We start from the raw sequence: 16,693 nt of genomic DNA, 5'->3' as shown, positions 1-16,693 counted from the left end.
CTAACAACCTTTTACGTACTTGAAAACTATTATCACAATGGTTCCCAAACTTGTTCCGCCGCTTGTGCAGGGAAAGCCCCTGGTGGCCTGTGCCGGTTTGTTTACCTGCCGCGTCTGCAGGTTCAGCCGATCCCTCGGCCCGCGCCGCTTCCAGCAGCTCCCATTGGCCTGGAGCAGCGAAACACGGCCACTGGGAGCCACAATCGGCCGAACCTGCGGATGCGGCAGGTAAACAAACTGGCGCAGCCCGCCAGGGGCTTTCCCTGCACAAGCAGTGGAACGAGTTTGGGAACCACTGTATTATCATGTTCCCCCTCAGTCTTCTCTTCTCCAGACTAAACAAACCCAATTTTTTCAATCTTCCCTCCTAGGTCAGGTTTTTAGACATTTTATTATTTTTGTTGCTCTCCTGTTACCCGGGGTTTTCCACATCCAAAGTTCTTGATAACTTTACTCTTGACAAGAGAATGTCAGGAAATAAATCAATGGGGACACAGCCATCTGACTAATAGATGGTTGACACAAGCAGTACAATACAACAGTGCTCTTACTTAAAGCTACACTTTATTTAGTCTTAAGCACTGACGCACATACGCAACAGATTAGTAAAACGCCCCAACCCTCAATAATTACCGAAGCTGGAATGGTTTTTGAGTGGTACAGCTGTAGCCATCCGATGGCCAATCTTTTGTCTGCCAGTGGGGTCCTAAGATGTGTCCACAAAGTGATCCAACTATTCCAAACTTCTCCACCCTTATTTATTGTGTTAGTATGACAATACAATATCAATCAAAAAACTTAAGGAAGCAATTTCAAAGGTTAAACAAGAGTTTTCCTCAGATCTCTCATTAGATGTGTTCTTGCAAAGTCTGTACATTGAGCATCCTGACAAACACATCCCAGAGGGCAAATATAGATAAGCTTCCTGTTTTCTAAAAATACATTCCTCAGCAATTTCAACAGAGATCTTATCAGGAAGGATGCAAGGAATGGCTCTCTTCTTGTGGTCACTCAAATCTACTCACCTCCTGGTTTAGTTATGCTAAGGCCTACTGACTTGGCTGTTTTTAGTGATAAGCATGATAATCAATATTCCAGCTACTGATAGTGGTCCAGGCAATTTGCTGATCCACCAAGATCTCCCTGTACACTCCTTCTGGACTTTGTCCACATCTTTCCTGAATGTGATGCCTAGAAATGGACACACTACTCCAATTGAGCACTTATCAGGGCAGAGTAGAGCGGAAGGATTACTTCTCATGTCTTACTTACAATACTCCTACTGATACGTCCCAGAATGCTGTTTGCTTTTTTTGCAGCAGTGTTATACTGTTGACTCATATTTAGCTTGCGAACCACTCTGACTCTCAGATCTCTTTCTGCAGTACTCCTTCCTAAGCAGTCATTTCCCATTTTGTATGTGTGCAATTGATTGATCTCTACTAAGAGGAGTACTTGGCATTTGTCCATATTGAGTTTCATCCTATTTACTTCAGACCATTTCTTCAGTTTGTCCAGATCATTTTGAATTTTAATCCTGTCCTCCAAAACACTTGCAACACCTCTCAGCTTGGTATCATCCACAAACTTTATAAGTGTACTCTCTATGCCATTGTCTTAATCATTTACGAAGATATTGAACAGAGCTGGATCCAGGACCAATCCCTGTGGTACCCCACTCGATATGCCTTTCCAGCTTGACTGTGAACCACTGATAACTACTCTCTGGGAATGATTTTCCAGCCAGTTATGCACCCTTTTATAGTAGCTCAATCTAGGCTATATTTCCCTAGTTTGTTTATGAGAAACATCATACAAGATGGTATCAAAAGCCTTCCAAAAGTCAAGGTATACCACATCTACCACTTCCCCTGTATCCACAAGGCTTGTTATTCTGTCAAAGAAAGCTGTTAGGTTGGTTTGACATGTTTTGTTCTTGACAAATCTATGTTGACTGTTACTTATTATCTTCTAGGTCTTTGAAAATTGATTGCTTGATTATTTGCTCCAGGTACTGAAGTTCAGCTGATTGGTCTGTAACTTCCTGGGTTGCCCTTTTCCCCCTTCTTATAGATTGGCAGTACATTTTCCCTATTTCAGTCCTCTGTAATGTCTCCTGTCTTCCATTAATTTTTGAAAATAATTGCTAATGGGTCAGGTATCACCTCAGTCAGCTCCTTGAGTATTCTAGGATGTATTTAGTCAGGCCCTGCCGACTTGAAGACATCTAATTTTTAACTTGTTCTTTCCCTATTTTAGCCTGAGAGCCTGCCTCATTTTCATTAGCATTCCCTTTTTTAGACATCTGATCGCTACTAACCTTTTGGTGAAAACTGAAACAAAAAAATCATTTAGTACTGTCATTTCCACATGTTCTGTTATTGTCTTTCCCCCACTCATTGAGTAATGGGCCTTGCTCATCCTCTTGCTTCTAATGTATTTATAGAATGTCATCTTGTTATTTTTTATGTCTCTAGCTCATTTAATCTCATTTTATGCCTTGGCCTTTCTAATTTTGTCCCTACATGCTTGTGTTGGCTTTTTTTTAATATTCTTCCTTCGTAATTTGACCTAGTTTCCACTTTTTGTAGGATTCTTTTTTGAGTTTCAGAACATCAAAGATCTCCTGATTAACCCCAGGTGGTCTCTTCTATACTTCCTATCTTTCCTATGCAGTGAGGCAATAATGTTTCTTTGAAAAACTGCCAACTCTTTTGAACTGTTTTTCCCTTAGACTTGCTTCCCATGGGATCTTACCTACCAACTCCCTGATTATGCTAAAGTCTGCCTTCTTGAAATCCATTCTTCATTCTGTTTCTTTATTTTCTCCCCTACTACTCATTAGAATCATGAACACCATCATTTCATGATTACTTTCACCCAAGCTGCCTTCCAGTTTCAAATTCTCAACCAGTTCCTCCCTATTAGTCAAAATCAAATCAAGAACAACCTCTCCTCTAGTGCTTTCTCCATCTTCTGAAATAAAAAATTGTTTCCAGTCATTAAAACATATTTCATCATATCATATTTATACTTATATACATTACAAACACAGCATGAATATCTATTTCAGTGCAATATGAATGTGTTTCAATAGTGATGTTTCACTTGAATAAACTGTACTTTTTAAAAGAAGACATACTGTGCAGGACAAGTGTTCTGTACTTTGGTTCAAATGATGCACTTTACTGTGCAGTGCAGAAGGAGCAAGTATAAACAAAACTGGGCATGTGTTCAGAATGCATGGAAATAGGGATCAACACCTGGGTGACATGATCTGCTTCTCCTTCCTGGGAAAGCTTCTGCATGTGAACAACATTTGGTTGTGGCTTTGCAGATTTGAGAAAGGTCATATTAGAGTGGAGATAGTTGGAACAAGGGAGGAGATGCTCTGCATGATGTGCTTTTCCCCTCAATCCATGAATTTTCCATTAGAAGATGCCAAACTAGAATTCATGGAGTGTGGAGTAGAATTTGCACTCAGTATTCTTCTTTGAGTGCTGTCCCTTGTGGGTGCTCCACATTAAGTGTTTCTGCGCCCCTGCACTCAGAATCGGAGGTTTGTAGTAGCAGTACCCGGTTGGGTCTCACATGCATGGTCCCCATCTCGCACAGCTTCAGGCAGTTAACTGGTGCTGTGCGACCAACCCCCCTCAGTTCTTTCTCTACCACCTTTGGCTTTGAGTCAGAGAACTTAGCAGCGCCTCACTACTTACTTCTTTTAGCCTATTTACTACCGTTATTTAGTTAGGATAGTTAGTAGATTCATTTTTCTTTTTCCCCCATCGCCTCTTTTAAAAAAAAATTATTTTATTATTATTAGTCTCCTCATTAGAAGCTGGGTTTTAGTTGATCCTTTAGGATAGTCAGCCTCTCTGGGGGCAGAAGCCTGACAGGAATGCCCTGTTCCCTGGGCTTTAATCATTACCTTACCCGGAGGCTCTCCATACCACTTTTGGACAGATGTGCTCATTGTGTTCGCTGCCTAGGTGAAACACACAACACAGAAGTGTCCTCAATGCCAAAAGTTAACTGACCAAACAACAAAGGCTAGAGACTTGCAACTAAAACTCCTTCTCATGGAGAAGTCTCTCAGACCGGCGTCTAAGCCCAAAGCCTGGACCCCACCTGGACAAGCCTCACCAACCATGGCTTCTGATAAGGGTCCTTCCACCACCCAGGCTTCTGATCAACCTGCTAAAAAAAGTGTCCAAAAAATGGGTAACTACCTCCCCAATGCAGGAAATAGCCAAGAAGTGCCATTCCGCAAACGGCATCAGCATCGGCCGCTCAAGGCGCCGAGACAGCAGGACCATCAGGCACCGCTGGTAATGCGGGAGGTAAGGACTCTAAAAGAGCCACCTCGGATGCAGGCACTAAGGGGAAATCAAAACCCCATGCCTCAGCATCGATGCAGCCAAAGCTGCAATCAACATACAGCAGTGCGGCACCAGTGCAGACTGTGGCTCACTCTTTGATCCCCAATGTATGCTCAGTGCACGCACCAGCACAGCCTATGGTGCTGGCATATACATTGTGGCTCCCAGCACTGACGATCATGCAGCCTCTGGTGCAGATTATGCAGACACCGCAGCAGTTCCTATGGCACAAAGTTCTCTTAGTCAGATCTACACCTGACTCTCCCATCCTTGGCACCAAATCTCCTTGCGACTTCCTCACACTCCACTCCACCCTTTTCGAGCAATGATGAGGAGGGTGAGGAAGATTAGATTCTCCTCTACACTCTCATGCCCACCATGAGCCGCTGTGACGCTCAGGGGAACACCTTACACCCCCATGTTCATCCTTATAATATGATTGTGTGGTATGCAGTGCAAAGTTTGTCATGTCAGGTGTCTTCAGAAGGCTCATGACACACTGAGCATTGTTGTTATAGTAATGTTATAGGTTGTAATTTCAGGCATATAGTTATGGAGGCTGAAAATGTGTCCTCAAGCCCAGCAAAACTCTACAAGAGCAGAGGGGCAGTTCACACCTCATCAGGGCATGTATAGGACAAACCCAGCCCAGCCCCACAGGAACAAAGGACACTGGCCTAGGCAGCAACAAAGGATCTGTTGGACTCTCGAGTGTCACCCCCCTTCCCTTCGTCAGTCAGGGACTACGATGAGGTAATGCTCATCTGACTCTGAAGAGGGGTGGGGGACAAAGCCAAGAAGGAAGAAAGAACATGATAAAAGGGAGAGATCTTTGCCATGCTCTTCCTCTCTCTTCCACCTCCATCTACAGACATCACCACCAAGGGCAATCACCCAGCCTGCGGTGAGAAGCATCTAAGTTTGTAAGGGCATTGAAAGTGTTAAGATCAGCTTAGAATGCTTTTATTTCATTTGACCAAATCTGACTTGTTATGCTTTGACTTATAATCATTTAAAATCTATCTTTGTAGTTAATACATTTGTTTGTTTATTCTGCCTGAAGTAGTGGGGAAGTACCCTCAGACCAGGAAGGGGCACTACCTACCCACCTGTCACATCTTTCCCAGATTACGCCGTCATGCCCATATGGGGGATGATTTCAAACAATTCCAGGACCTATTTAAAAGGGTGGCTAGCTCTCTGGACATCTATCTGGAAGAAGTCCAGATGACACAGCACAAACTAATGGACATTTAGAATACTTCCTCTTCTTCCAAAATTGCTTTACCTATAGACGATAATAATAAAACCTGTCAAGACCACTTGAAAGACCCCTGCAACTGCTCCTCCAGTCTGCAAGAGGTCTGACAAAAAAAATATTATGTGCCAGCGCAGGGCACAGAGTTCTTCTTCTCCCATCCGGCGCTCAATTCACTGGTGTCGACGCAGGCCATGAACATGGCAGAGAGTCACATCCCATATCACACCTTATGATAAGGACTAGAAAAGACTCAAATTTTTCGACTGCAAGGCTTATTCTTCGGCTACACTACACTTCCAAATAGCCAGTTATGAGGCCTTGCTGGCGAAGAATGATTATAATAACTACAAAAAGTTTTATGAATGTATTGCATTTATTTCTGAAGATAAAAAATAACTATTTACAGCACTTGTGGCAGAGGGACAACTCATCTCTAGAACAGCCCTCCAAGCTGCACTAGATTCTGCGGACACAGCTGCAAGATCAGTGACGACCGCAGTGGTGATGAGGAGGGCCTCATGGCTCCATCTCTCTGGGTTCCCTAGGGAAGTGCAGTCCACGGTCAAAGACTTCGAGGGGCCCAAACTCTTCACCACAAAGACGGATGACTCTCCATACGCTCAAAGATTCACGGGTGACATTCAGATCTCTGGGGATCTATACATCTAGACCCAAGAAAAGACGGAGGAGTTACTATGTCCCTCAACACTACCGCCACACTATGCCGTTCAACGCTACTGCCACCACAACGGCAGTATGAATCACAAGGTCGCAAACAGAGACCATCGGAGATCACAGCCTACTCCTCCAGCATCTGCGTTGTAGCCATCCTCATCCAGGCAACTAATCTGAACCCTTGGTTGAGGGCCTGAGAACCCCATGTCTGTCTGTCTGCTGGAGACATTATTCTCTCCCGACCATTCAGAGATCATCAAGTTCTGTTTTATCCAATTTGGAAAACCATCACATTCGACAGATAGGTGCTAGAAATCATACAAACTGGTTACTCCATCCACTTTCTTTTCAAACCCCCTATCCATCCTCCCTCCCCATCTCTCTTCCACAGGCACCAACTTTTCTTGGTGCCGATGGGTGCGTACGCCCCCCCAGCCCCGACTCCGCCCCCTCCCTGCCCCTATTGGATCCCTCCCCAAATCCCCGCCCTGGCCCTGCCTCTTCCCCAAGCGTGCCACGTTCCCCCTCCTCCCCCCTCCCTCCCAGGCTTGCTGTGCAAAACAGCTGTTTCACGGCGCAGGCGCTGAGAGGGAGGGGGGAGAAGCAGGACACATCGGTCCGCTCAGGGGAGGAGGTGGAGCGGAGGCGGAGGTGAGCTGGGGCAGGGGGGCGGGTTGGGGAGCTGCCAGTGGGTGCTACGCATCCACCAATTTTTCCCCATGGGTCTCCAGCCCCGGAGCACCCACGGAGTCGGCGCCTATGCCCTCTTCAAGGACCCCCTCACGAGCATCTACTGCATCAGGATGTAATCCACCTCATACATCTAAAAGCAGTAGAACCCATTCCAACAAAACACAGAGGGAGGGGATTTTATTCCCACTATTTTCTCATGAAGGAAAAGTCGGGTGGGTGGAGACGCATACTTGACCTATGGCAACTCAACAAGATTGTGAAGACACAACAATTCAAGATGGTCACACTAGGCACCATAATCCCAGCACTAGAAAGAGGGGAGTGGTTTTTGGCCCTCGACCTCCTGGATGTGTATTTTCATATAATGATCCATCCCTCCCATCGGAGGTTTCTCCGATTTACTATTGGACAGGAACATTTCCAATACAAGGTTCTTCCTTTCAGCCTCTCCACTGCCCCTCAAGTTTTTTCAAAGGTAGTAGCAGTGGTTGCAACCTACCTCTGCAGAAACAGAATCATGATATTCCCGTACTTGGATGACTGCCTGCTGAAAGCACCAACACGGCAAGCAGCCTTACAACCCACCAAACAGATGGACCCTCTTTATGAGATTAGGCCTCCAAATAAATGCAAAAATATCTACTCTAACACCTGTGCAACAGCTAGAGTTCACTGGGGCCCATTTCAATTTTCCTGAGGCCACAGACTCTACCAAGGCAACGCTTTATCACTCTAACCAATCTCAGATCCATGGCATGAAACAGTCCACAGGTATCTGCCAGGACTAGCCTTCAACTTTTCAGCCACATGGCTACCACGACCTTTGTCATGAGACACACGAGATTACACATGCATTACCTGCAAGCGTGGCTCCATATAAATTATGTCCTACACAGACACAGCATAAACAAACGCCTCACTATGCCAGACAAAATAAGACTCCCTACTCTGGTGGACACAACCAGACAATGTCTGCACAGGGGCCCTTCGTTCAGAAGACCCCAACACTAACCATCACTACAGACACTTCGTTCTTGTGCTGGAGGGGCACATCTGCATCCGCATTCTATCCAGAGCTGCTGGTCCCCTGCAGAATCCCTTCTCCGCATAAATCTGTTAGAACTGTGAGCCATCCGCAATGCCTGCTCCAACTTCCTGCCAGTCATCAAAGTCAAGACCATTCAGATCCTTACAGACAACCTGGCTTGTATGTTTTACATAAACAGACAAGGGAGAGCACGATCGCACTCCCTGTGCATGGAAGCCATGAGACTCTGGCAATGATGCATCATATGACTGGAGGGGTGTTAATGAGCTACTTCACCTGGAATGGTCCCTTGAAATATGTGTTATTTACTTATGCTAAACAATCTGTTCAAATCTTATATTTAGCAGTGGCACTTTGAGTTAGGCTATGTCTACACTGTGCAGCTTATAGTGACACAGCTGTGCTGCTAAAGCCTTGCTGCTGTAAGGTACACAGTGTAGCCGCTCTTTGTCTGCAGGAGAGAGCTCCCCTGCTGACAAAATAAAACCACCCCCAATGAGGGGTTGGTAGCTTCATTGTCAGGAGAGTCTCTCCCACCAACAAAGTGCTGTCCACACTGGTGCTTTTTGTTGGTAAAACTTTTGTTAGTCAGGGGTATGTTTTTTTCACACCCCTGAGCAACAAAAGTTTTACCAACGAAAGTGCAGTGTAGACATAGCCTTAGTTTCCCAGACCTGAAGAAGAGCTCTGTGTAAGCTCAAAAGCTTGTCTCTCTCACCAACAGAAGTTGGTCCCATAAAAGATATTACTTCACCCATCTTGTCTCCCTAATGCAGGGGTAATCAATAGGCGGACCATGATCCAAATCTAGACCAGACACTTTTGAGTGGACCGCAGGGGCAGAGGCGATGTGTGGACAACTCCAGATGCCTTCGGAGGATACTCCCAGAAGCAAGGAGTTAGCACTCCTCCTGGCAGACGCATTGTGTGTGTCCCTGCAGTGCTGGGAGGGAGCAGCTGTGTATTAACGGCTAGGCCGACAAGGCAAATTTGCAGGGGCAGCAAATTTATAACAGGTTTCAGAGTAACAGCCGTGTTAGTCTGTATTCGCAAAAAGAAAAGGAGTACTTGTGGCACCGTAGAGACTAACCAATTTATTTGAGCATAAGCTTTCGTGAGCTACAGCTCACTTCATCGGCCACAGGCTGCTTCCCCCGGTGCTGGTTTGTGCCCTCCGCCCCCGTACCAACTCCACCCCTTCCCTGCCCCCATTCCCACCCCCTCCCTGTCCCTATTGGTCCTCTTCCCCAAATCCCTGCCCCGGCCCCGCCTCCTCTCCTGAGTGTGCCACGTTCCCCCCTTTTCCCCCCTCCTTTGCGAAGCTGTTTCGTGCACAAACACTGGCAGGGAGCGGGTAGAAGCAGGACCCGGCGGCGCACTCAGGGGAGGAGGTGGAGGTGAGCTGGGGCAGGGCGGGGTGGCAATTATTTCAGGGCCTAGGGGCTGCAAAATCTTTAATCCACCACTGGGAGGGAGGAAGCAGCAGGCTGAGCTCCTCCTTCTGTCCCCCTCACATGGGACTGCTTTGCCTTTGCTGGAGTCTCAGCACTGCTGCCTGCTTTGCAGACCATCTACAGCACTGGCTCTCAACCTTTCTAGATCACTGTACCCCTTTCATGAGTCTGATGTGTCTTGCATACCCCCAGGTTTCACCTCTCTTAAAAACTACTTGCTTAGAAGATCAGACATAAAAATCCAAAAGTGTCAGAGCACACTATTACTGACAAATTGCTTACTTTCTCATTTTTACCATATAATTATAAAAGAAATCAATTGGAATATAAATATTGTACTTACATTTCAGTGTATAGAGCAGTATAAGCAAGTCATTATATGAACTTTTATTTGTACTGACTTCGCTAGTGCTTTTTATGTAGCCCGTTGTAAAACAAGGCAAATATCTAGATTAGTTGATGTACCGTGTACCCCTGGTTGAGACTCAGTGATCTACAGGTGTGAGGCAGTGTGGGAAGGCACCATGGGGTTGGGGGCGGGAGAAGGAGCTGAGCCAGCTGCCCTGCTGCTTCCTCTCTTCCTGGCTGCAGGGACACATAGAGAGTGCCACTTCCAGGGGCGGTGCTGCCTCCTGGAAAATTGCGGGGGGGGGGGCATATGACCCCACAGAATCTTTCATTTGGGCCCCCCACTAGCCACAGTCACATATAGCCTCTGCATGCAGGCTGAAGCTAAGCACAGAGCCATGCTTGTGCTTCAAGTGGTTCCCATAGCCCCTCCCACCCCTAAGCGGTGCCCGGAGCCCGCTCCCTGGCCTTGTGCCTCCCCTACCCAAGTGGTCCCTGGAGCTCCCCACCCTGGCTTCATGTTCTCCCCTTTCCTGTCCTTTGGGGCCAATCCCCAGAGTCCTCTCCAGCCCCTGCTCCTTCAGCCTGCCCCTTTCCCGTCCCAGTCCACTTCCAGTCACCTGCTTCTGCCACATCCCGGCCTCCCCCGTCTCTTCAGGGATGCTATCTGGAGTCTTATTGGTCCTTCCTGCTACCCAGAACCTCCTTCTTGTCCCTCTGCTATCCCAGCCCCCAAAAGGAGCATCGCACTGCTAGTGGATCATAGTCCAATAACTTCACCTTCTGGCTCCGAGCTCAAAAGTACTCACACACATTCACATCCAGCTTTGCTGCCCAACTCCCAGCCGATACCCATTCCTCTCCCACCCCATCTTTGCTATTTGGCTCAATTGGTGGGGAAGCAGCAACGCCATGTAGTTCAAACCAGTCCCGTGTGTCCCGTTTTCAGTTTAGGGAAATAAGGTCCCCTTACTCTCCGGGCAGGGAGGGTGGGAAGCTGGCAGGTGATCGGGAAGCTTGTGGGGCGGGGGGGGGGGCGCAATTGCGGGTTAAGAGAGGGGATCTGGGTGAGGGTCTGGACCTTGACTATACCTTGACCAAGAAATTTGGACCTATACAAAAAATAATTGACTGCCCATGCTCTAATGTAACTTCAGTCATATTTCCAGTATGAAGGAGGACTACAGAGAAGCACAGAATGTTTTTGTGAATACAAGTCTGTGACTTAACATGTAGGGCCAGATTTTTGGGGGGAGAGTGCTAGTACTCTGTGCAACTCTAGTGATTTCAGCTGAGTTTTATAACTCAGCACAGAATTTGGTTTGTTGTTTGGATATTTAATTAAATCATTGGTATTGGGTAACCAATTTTTATTGGAGTTGTGCATAACTTTCACTTTGTATCTTTCATACTTGAAATTGACGGTAAATCAGTTATTGTCTGCTGAAATGTATTTGATATTTGACATTTAAAAAGAAATTCTTCCATTCAGGAATTTAGCACTTTGGAAGATTTTTTCCTGTAGTGACATGCTACGTCTGAGGTAGCATTAAATGTGAAATATAAAAGAACACTAATACAAAGGAAATCTAGAATTCATTGGTAATTGTTATTCTTAATATCATTTTAATATCAATTATGAAAATACATGCATCCCAACAGATTTTTGTCTAGCACAGCTGCCAGTATTTTTTTTACTAAATGTTAATACAGTGATAAACTGAGTCTTATTGAAGACCATTGTATTGTATGACTTGCCTCTCTTTATGTAGCTCATTTAGATACAGTGTATTTTTCAATACTCCTTCATCATGATAGACTGTATGGCTTGATTCCCAGTCACCCATAAGGTTATATTGTATTCTTCCATTTAAATCATGGCCCAGATTTTGTGGTAAATCAAATGCATAATTAGGCCACATATAAATATTATTTCCTTCAACTGTAAATCAACCAACGCTTTAGCAAGGCTATATTTTACACATCATTTCCAATTTCTTTTTCCTGTGGGAGTTCCATATTAACTTGTAATATAGTAATCATACATTTACATTTTGTATTTAAAAGCATGTCAAAACATACTATCTTTAATATATACTTTATTATAGTAAAGAACTGAATACTAGTTCCCATAGCTTTTAGTTTTCAAATCAGTCATGTTTTTGAATTTCTAGGACATGCATATCAACAGATGTCTGCTGCATTTGGGGACTTTAGATATATTTTCTACTTAGAAAATTTTCTACTGATAGAAATTAAGATGCTATTATGTATATCTTTAAGGAATTAGTTATGCCACCCTGAGTCACACTGAGTAGTATAGGAAATCAGCAAGGCTATACAGGACTATCAGGAGTAAGGTACCATTCAGTGTAACTCACTGCTAAGTCACTAAGGATTTATTCTCCTGTTTTTGTTTATGCATAAGAATAGATCTCATTGACATCGCTGCAAGCTACATGTACATATCAAGGGACAAATAGTTTCCCAGTAGGTTAGATTTTGCTCTCAGTTATTCTGATGTAAATCCAAAATAACTCCAATGAATATAGGAAAATTATTCTGGATCTTCACAGATGTCATTAAGAACAGGATGTGATCTGATCTGATAGTGGTCTTAATCCGAGAGTAGAATATGAACCTCAGTATTCTTACATGGTAAAAAACTGAACATAAAGGGAAAAATTCTGATCTGTGATTGACATCAGAGGGGAAAGTTATACTTTAGATAGACACTAGTATAACTGAAATTAGATTCCAGCCCACAGACTTTGAAAATGACTCGTAATTAGATCTCGGTGAAATTTTTCAAACAAAACTTTGTGAATTAATGTTGAATTTGCTAAATTGTTTAGCAAAGAAAGAAATGTTTAATTTTGACATTTTTTAAATGAATCATTTTGATTTTTTGATTGAAACTACTGTTTGAATTTTGCTTCAGTTTAATTTTTTTTAAAGGTAAAATCAATGATGTCAAATGAAACAAAACGTTCAACCACTGAACGGAAAAATCAGTTATTCACACAGCTCATAATGACAAATGTGTGTAGCACATTTCTCAAATATTTTAATTCACTGCTTGTACATTATACACTTATCCATAGTACTGTAACCATAGATTTAGCGTGCATGTTATTTTTATTTTGTATTTGTGCTTTAATTCTTTTGATAAATGTTTAGGTTGAAATAAATCTAAAACGTTATCCAACTCCATACCCAGAAGATTTAAAGAACATGGTAAAATCTGTTCAAAATCTGGTTGGCAAAACAAGCCATGGAGTGAGGCCTGAGAACTCAACACCAGCTGCCAACAGTGAGCAAACTATGAAAGAAAAGTATGAGCACAAGTGGCCTATGGCAGCAAAGGAGATTTCAGTGGAGGTAATATTACAAGATTATTGTTACTTTCCAGAGCTCAATGTGGGTTTTAACCTGGCTCCATTACATAGTTTTATATCTGATCTTAAAATCATAGGCAATTGTTTCTGGTTTTAACTTTTTTATTAGAATCAGATTAATTTTTCCTAGTTTTTCTTTAAAATTAATTAAGACTCATTTTCTAAATTTTCATAAGGATCTATTCTGCTGTTCATGTGTGTCTGTAACTCTCCTAAATTTTAATGGCAGTGAGATATACATAGCAGTAGCAGAATAGAGCATATAATTTACATGTCAGTCATATACTCATAAGTGTCTTCTTGATTCAGATACGTAATGACAAATATAATGATTTAGGGCAAGAGTCTGCCATTTACTCACATTGAGTCTGATCCTAAGGTTACTGAAGTCAACAAAAGTCTTTCCATTGACCTCAATGAACTTTACGTCAGGCCCATTCAATAGTATTTACTGCAGAAGTCTCATAGATGTCAATTGGACTACTTATGAAGTAAGGTACTATTCATTGTGAGTGTGAGTTGCAGAACCTGCTCCTTAAAAAATAGATACTTACCAAGAGAAGGTAAGTCCTTATATTGTCCTCATATTGTAAAAGGCTGCAATTCTAGCGTGAACATTGTTGAAAGTTATTTCCAAAATTTAGTACTAGGTATATGGAGCCAAATTCAGAGCTGGTGTAAGTCAATTCCTTTGATCTCAGTGGACATTTGCTCACTTATACAAAGTCTGAAGTTAGCCTCTTTTTTAAACCAATTAATTACAATTTAAAAACACGAATTACAGCTGTGATGATGCTTGCAGTACTTACTGATCATTTTATAACATACCTGGAGAGATCCATGGAAAGCACCTCACACACTTTTGGAAGCCTCTACAAAACCCAGATTTAAAAAAAAAATAAATTAGAAAATAAAGTCATTCAATCTTTATCAAATTTTCTTTTCACTTCTTTGTAATTTAACTGTTACAATTGATGCATTATCCTTGAGAAGTACCACCCTGTGGCCGGCTGTTGCTGTGTAATTACATTAATTTGTCTTCTCCCATTGTGCACGTACCACTGCAGATTGGGTTGTTTTCACACATCCAATAGTCCTAGTAACCGTTGCTCCACTTATTGCACTGGTATGTGTTTCATTTACAGTGACAATATTTCCATTTCTTTTGGGCTTGTTCTTATTAAAGCACACTTTAGCACACTTATTTTCCCTTGGGACTGCTTCCACAAATGTTCACAAAATCTAGGTACTGCTTCAGCTGGGTTCTTTGAATCAGAGTTTTCAAAATCAAATAATTTGCTGTTTTCTTTAAATCCTTGAATCCAAATGTTATTTCTTTTAACTCTCTGAAATACATTCTAATCATTTAACTTTCACCAAATGTTGTTACAATCCTGTTCCTTCAGTCAGGGTGTTTGTGCCATTTTGTTCTCATCAACTAGATAAATCTGTATTATATCATTTAGCTCTGAACAGCAGGGAGCCCGGAGCCCAGGTGGCACCTGGTCCAGGAGCCGGGAGCCCAGGTAGCAGCTGGGCTCCCAGTGGGAAACAGAGAGCCCAGGTGGCAGCCTGGCAGGGAGCGGGAAGTCCAGGTGGGGGACTAGGGAGCCCGGGCGGTAGCCTGGTGCGGACCGGGGAGCTGGGTGGCAGCCCAGCTGGGAGTGGGGAGGCATCAGGGCTCTCAGCGGGGAGCCAGGAGCCTGTGTGGCAGCCCAGCCTGAAGTGGGCACCATGGGTGGCAGCCAGGCAGGAAGCCAGGAGCTGGGGGGGCAGCCCGGGTCTAGCTGGAGCTCCCCACTTGCCACAGGGTAACAGCCCAAGCTGTGAGCCACGTGTGGGGTTCATAGCAGGGAGCCTAACAGCCTTTCTTTTCAATTTCACGGTTCTGGATGGGAGCTATGAAATTGACAAGCATGACAGCCCACAGCGGATGTAAGTAACAGTGTCTATATGGACACTGCGCTGCCCTAACTACACCAAGCTAATCCCTGTGCATCTTGTGGAAGTGGAATTATGATGTTGCTGTAGTAAGGCATTTACATCGGTGGGAGCAAGGCTGTAGTGTAGACACTGACACAATTAGGTCAGTGTAAGGCAGCTTACATTGACCTAACTCTGTAGTGTAGCCCAAGCAATAGAAAATAAAGCTTTCCAAAAGAGCCACCTGTCTGATTCAGACAACATTCATAACTTGACTTTGAAAATCCCATACAGGAAGAAGAAAGAACATACAGAAAGTTCAGAGGTACAATAAGAAACTTAACATGCAGTGTGCGTCAAAAATTACAGTATATCACAGCTTGAGAATGCTACACATGTACATTTTCAAAAAGGACATTGGATGATAAGTTTGTATACTGGGATGGAAACTGACTGATGCATTGGCAAAATTTTATTAAATAATGGCCAGCTTTAAGTTGTGTGTGTATTTATTATGTTGTATAGGAAATACAAAATAGTATAAAGGAACTGTAACTCTGGTGTATCAAAATAATTTAAGGTCTTGAATATATTACAATAAACATAGAGTATGTGTAAGAAACAAATATATATATTTGTTGTGCCAACATTGAGGGACTGACTAAACTGGCTGACAAGGAATGTAAGGAATTTTGAGAAGGCATAACTACATGTAAGGCAAAAACATTAAACTATCACTACAGAAGTATAATAGTACTCTCGAAGGACTGTATATGTGGCAATCCTCTCACTTATATTTGCTTTCAATCATGTTACTAAAAGCAATTAATAAAGTATAAACCTTATAAAACTATGAAAATAAGAGCAATAGTAACATGGTTTTAGTGTACAATATTGTACATTTTTAATTAATGAAATTGTGTTTTCGAATATTGCATCTCTTTCCCTCCTTTCATCTTCTCCACAAAGTCATTTAACTCACTATTGATGGAATAACTGCCAACAAAGTGCTGGGGACACAGAGCCTTATAGTGCCTCAACCACCCTCCACCTTCTGAAGCAGAAGTGCTCAGCTACAAGTATACCTCCAGCAAGGCTCAAACCACCTCTCTTCCCCCAACATTCCCTCCATCACTCCTACTTATAAATGTCAACTTTTTCCTCCCTCTCCCTTCTAACACCACTCATTCTCTACCTCTCTCTCTACTACCAACTCTCCTCCGCCAAATGTCCATTCTTCTCCCATGACAGAGACCATCATCCCCTCTTCCCCAAACCTGTGTCCACTCTTCCCAGAAGGTCTTTTCTGAATCTGTCTTCACCCTAACTCATCGACCATCCATGTCTCTCCCCAAGGCTGTGTCCCATATCAGCCTTCCTGCTCCTTGAGGCTGGGTACCCCCCACAAGACAATCCCTTGGAGCCTGTGTTCCATCAGAGTGACCCTTATGGCTGCATTCCATAACTGCCTTCCCAGGGTTCCCCCCCCCAGGCTTAAATCCACCGTGTAACTC

At 43.6% G+C, this 16,693-nt stretch overlaps 1 protein-coding gene across 14 annotated transcripts in view; it reads left to right on the top strand.

Annotated features, from left to right (window-relative positions):
• Positions 1-16,693, top strand: part of LRRC7 (leucine rich repeat containing 7) — a 402,665-nt gene that overhangs the window by 328,108 nt on the left and 57,864 nt on the right. For 13 of the 14 annotated variants that reach the window (XM_075131746.1, XM_075131740.1, XM_075131741.1 and 10 more), the window contains one exon: positions 13,039-13,239. The exons of the other annotated variant lie outside the window; for it this stretch is intronic. In XM_075131746.1, coding sequence (XP_074987847.1) covers positions 13,039-13,239 — 201 coding nt within the window. The remainder of the gene's footprint in view (positions 1-13,038; positions 13,240-16,693) is intronic. 14 annotated transcript variants of the gene reach the window in all.

Source organism: Caretta caretta, chromosome 8, assembly GCF_965140235.1.
Source record: "Caretta caretta isolate rCarCar2 chromosome 8, rCarCar1.hap1, whole genome shotgun sequence".
NCBI classification, from domain to species: Eukaryota; Metazoa; Chordata; order Testudines; family Cheloniidae; genus Caretta; species Caretta caretta.
This window is presented reverse-complemented; position numbering and strand designations above follow the sequence as displayed.